We start from the raw sequence: 3623 nt of genomic DNA, 5'->3' as shown, positions 1-3623 counted from the left end.
TTAAAATCTAGAATAAATCTAGAAAAGTGCAAGCATCCATGCCAAATTTAGAACTTGAATCCGGATGGACAAGTTGCATGACAAAGAACCTGACCAACCAGACGGACAAGTTTCACCACAAGAAACCTGACAACATGAGCTACACAGTCAGTTTGCAGAGAGTATTGGTACTGAACCGAGGTTTCACAATTTATACACGAAAAATCAATGGAAGTGCAAATAAGTTGAGTGGCTAGAGTGAATACATGTTACGGCCGTTGTAAGCCACGCCTCGCTCAGCCTGTCGCGCAAAACTGCACCAGCAGTGACATTCTGATTATGGTAGACATAATTGATGGAGAGCTTGAGGCTGTGCATGTTTATTTATATATAGAGAGATGCATGAGTAGGAACCCAACCCAGCCCAGCCATTGTAGGCTTCCTGGTCAGTTGTGGACGGCATGGCTCTTGAAGCTGCCCACCACTACCTGCAGCTCGCCGTCGGCCATGGCACATCCACGCCGGCGGTACTCCTCATCGTCGTTGTTCCCTTACTGATGTTAGTGCTAGTATCAGTAAGAACATCAGCGTCCACAAGAAAGCTGCGGCTCCCGCCTTCGCCTCCGGGCAGCCTTCCCATCATCGGCCACCTCCACCACATCGGCGCCCAGACCCACATCTCCCTGCAGCACCTGGTCGACAAGTACGGCCACAACGGTCTCCTCTTCCTCCGCGCCGGCGCCGTGCCCACCGTCATCGTCTCCTCGCCAAGCGCCGCCGAGGCCGTCATGCGCACCCACGACCACATCCTCGCGTCGCGCCCGTGGTCCATGGCCTCGCACATCCTTCGCTACAACACCACCGACGTCGCCTTCTCGCCCTTGGGCGAGTACTGGCAGCACACCCGGAAGCTCGTCAACACGCACCTGCTCAGTGCCAAGAAGGTGCACTCCTTCCGCCATGGCCGTCAAGAAGAGGTACCTACCTACACAATCATCTTTCACTTTCACTGAGATTCGGTGACATCCACTGAATTTCAGTAATTTCAGTAGACACTAAACATTTACCTTTCGGTCAAAATATTTCAGCCATTTCAGAGAACTCAAGTTTTTTTAAATCAAATATTTTTTTTTGAACTTGAGTGAATGTTTTGGCTCTTTGGCCGAAACACAAACCGAAATCACCAAAGTTTATTGAATTTCGGTGATTTCAACTTTGGTGATTTCGGTTGTTGCTCTTATTTTTTCTGAAACTTAAAGTGAAAACCACTACTCATCTGCTTGTCTCGGTGTGCAGGTGTGCCTCGTCGTCAACAAGATTCGTGAGGCGGCCACCAACGCTCCATCCACGGCGGTGGACATGAGCGAGTTCCTGGCCGCCTACACCAATGACGTCGTAAGCCGCTCGGTGCTGGGAGCGACCCACAGGAAGAAAGGCCGCAACACGCTCTTCAGAGAGATGACCGAGACCAACGTCGACCTTCTCGTGGGATTCAACCTTGAGAACTTCATCCCTAGGTGGCCACTGACGGAGGTGCTCTTCAGGCTGGTCTGCTGGAAGGTTCAGCGACACCTCAACAAGTGGGACGCCTTGCTGGAAGAGGTCATCAAGGAGCACATAAACTTGAAGCAAGATAATTCTGCCGACTTCATCCATGTTTTCCTCTCTCTACAGCAAGAGTACGGTCTCACGGACGATAATGTCAAGTCCCTCTTGATGGTGCGTGCTTATTTCTTTTTGATTTATTTATTACACTTTCAGTTTTGCCATTGCAAATTCATGGTTGACTTAAAAGGTATATAAAGTTTTCCCATTGCAAAAGTTATATACAGTTTTTCCATTGTAAATTCAAAGGTTGATTTAAAAGTTATATATAACCCCTAAAAATCCATATATAATGTCCATGTTTTTGCATATATAGCTAATTATTACTTATTAGTACACAAACATATATACATGGCAGTTGATATATACTAATTAAAAGTTGACCCTTTGTTTGGTCTTACCAGAACATATTTGAGGCAGCTATAGAAACATCGTATCTGGTGCTGGAATACGCCATGGCCGAGCTTATAAACAACAGACATGTTATGAAGAAACTACAAACCGAGGTAAGGACGTTTGCATCGTCCAAGGGCAAAAGGTTGGACATGATTACGGAGGAGGACCTCAGCAGCCTGCCCTACCTAAAGGCAACTATGAAAGAGGCCCTCCGCTTGCACCCACCAGGGCCTTTACTCCTCCCACACTACTCCACTGCTGACTGCAACATTGACGGATACGACATACCCGCCAAAACACGTATCCTTGTGAACGGTTGGGCCATTGGAAGAGACCCAACAGCTTGGCAGAGGCCAGAGGATTTCATGCCGGAGAGGTTCCTACAAGATGGCCAGGAGAAATCTAGCAACCTGGGTCAAGATTTGAAGTATCTGCCATTTGGATCCGGACGTAGGATTTGCCCCGGGGCAAATTTTGCGCTCGCGACAATGGAGATTATGCTAGTAAATCTCATGTACCATTTTGACTGGGAGGTTCCCAATGAGAAAGAGGGTACTGGTGGAAAGGTTAGTATGGCCGAGACATTCGGGCTGATGCTTCGCCGAAATGAGAAACTCTACCTTGTTCCAAAGATTGTCTAATAACTAGTAGTGCCCCAGATCCCAAGTGTAAGCCTATTTAAACTTGTGCGCAATAATTAAGGCGAGGGCTAAAATAAGCATGTTGTCCATCTATTGTTGTTGTCGGTCGAGAAGATGGACGAGAAGTTTAATGCACTGGTTATGTGCAGTTATGTTGTAGTAGTCATGAAAAATAATCTATTTGAGTTGTGATGGAGTTATATTATGTGCTTTTGATGCAAGGCCATATGGACTTGTCTTTTTGTAGTCAAAATTTTCCGTTTCATATAAGTGAAAGCATTGTTGTTGTGAGATTTGTTGTAAAAGCAAAGCCGTGTTGGATCTTCCTGACATCAGAAGTTCAGAACTATTCGTTCAACTGGAGCAGATTGGTTTGGCCAGCTAATCTCTGAACTTGATGATACAAAGCGACTTAAGAGTGATGATTTTGTTTTGGAGGCTGTGGCATGTAACGAACGAATTGTTATACTCTAAGCCGGCTGCCCCCATCGAGGTATCAGAGGTTTGTTTGCAGCTACACTTCTTTCTCTTGCTGTGGATCCAAACTACAACCCAATTAAAGGAAATGCACCGATTTCAACCATCTTCCCCATGTTAATCCCACATGCACTATAGGAGGGGCTTACACCTGTGTGATCCCATGGTCTCGGCCTGTTTTAGGACGGGTTAAATTAAATGTTGATGGGTCCTTTCTAAATGGTGCACCCATGCATGCGTCGTGGTGTGCGCGCAGCCGCTGTGCATGAATCATTACTAGGGAAAACCCTAGCAATAGCGCGTGTTTAAAACCTATCAGTAGCGCGGGGTGCAGCGCTACTAGTCAGGCGCTACAGCTAAAGATTAGCAGTAGCGTGGGTTGGACCACGCTACTGCTATATCGACTTAGTAGCAGCGCTTTTTACTATCAGCGCTACTGGTAATTAGTAGTAGCGCTTCTCCTAGCACGCACTACTACTATTATTCCGTATTTCTTTTTTATTTCATGTTTTATTCATATACCTT

The 3623-nt window shown here is 46.4% G+C and overlaps 1 protein-coding gene across 1 annotated transcript; it reads left to right on the top strand.

Moving 5' to 3' along the window:
• The first annotated feature begins 368 nt into the window (after positions 1-368).
• LOC109753210 (cytochrome P450 71C3) lies at positions 369-2826 on the top strand. Its single transcript, XM_020312130.4, has 3 exons — positions 369-956; positions 1276-1698; positions 1989-2826. The coding sequence occupies exons 1-3, from the start codon at positions 441-443 to the stop codon at positions 2619-2621; spliced, it is 1572 nt and encodes a 523-aa protein (XP_020167719.1). The 5' UTR covers positions 369-440; the 3' UTR covers positions 2622-2826.
• The last annotated feature ends 797 nt before the right edge of the window (positions 2827-3623 follow it).

Source organism: Aegilops tauschii, chromosome 5 (genome assembly GCF_002575655.3).
Source record: "Aegilops tauschii subsp. strangulata cultivar AL8/78 chromosome 5, Aet v6.0, whole genome shotgun sequence".
In the NCBI taxonomy this organism is placed as follows: Eukaryota; Viridiplantae; Streptophyta; class Magnoliopsida; order Poales; family Poaceae; genus Aegilops; species Aegilops tauschii.
The sequence above is the reverse complement of the archived record's forward strand: the minus strand, read 5'-3'. Positions and strand labels throughout refer to the sequence as shown.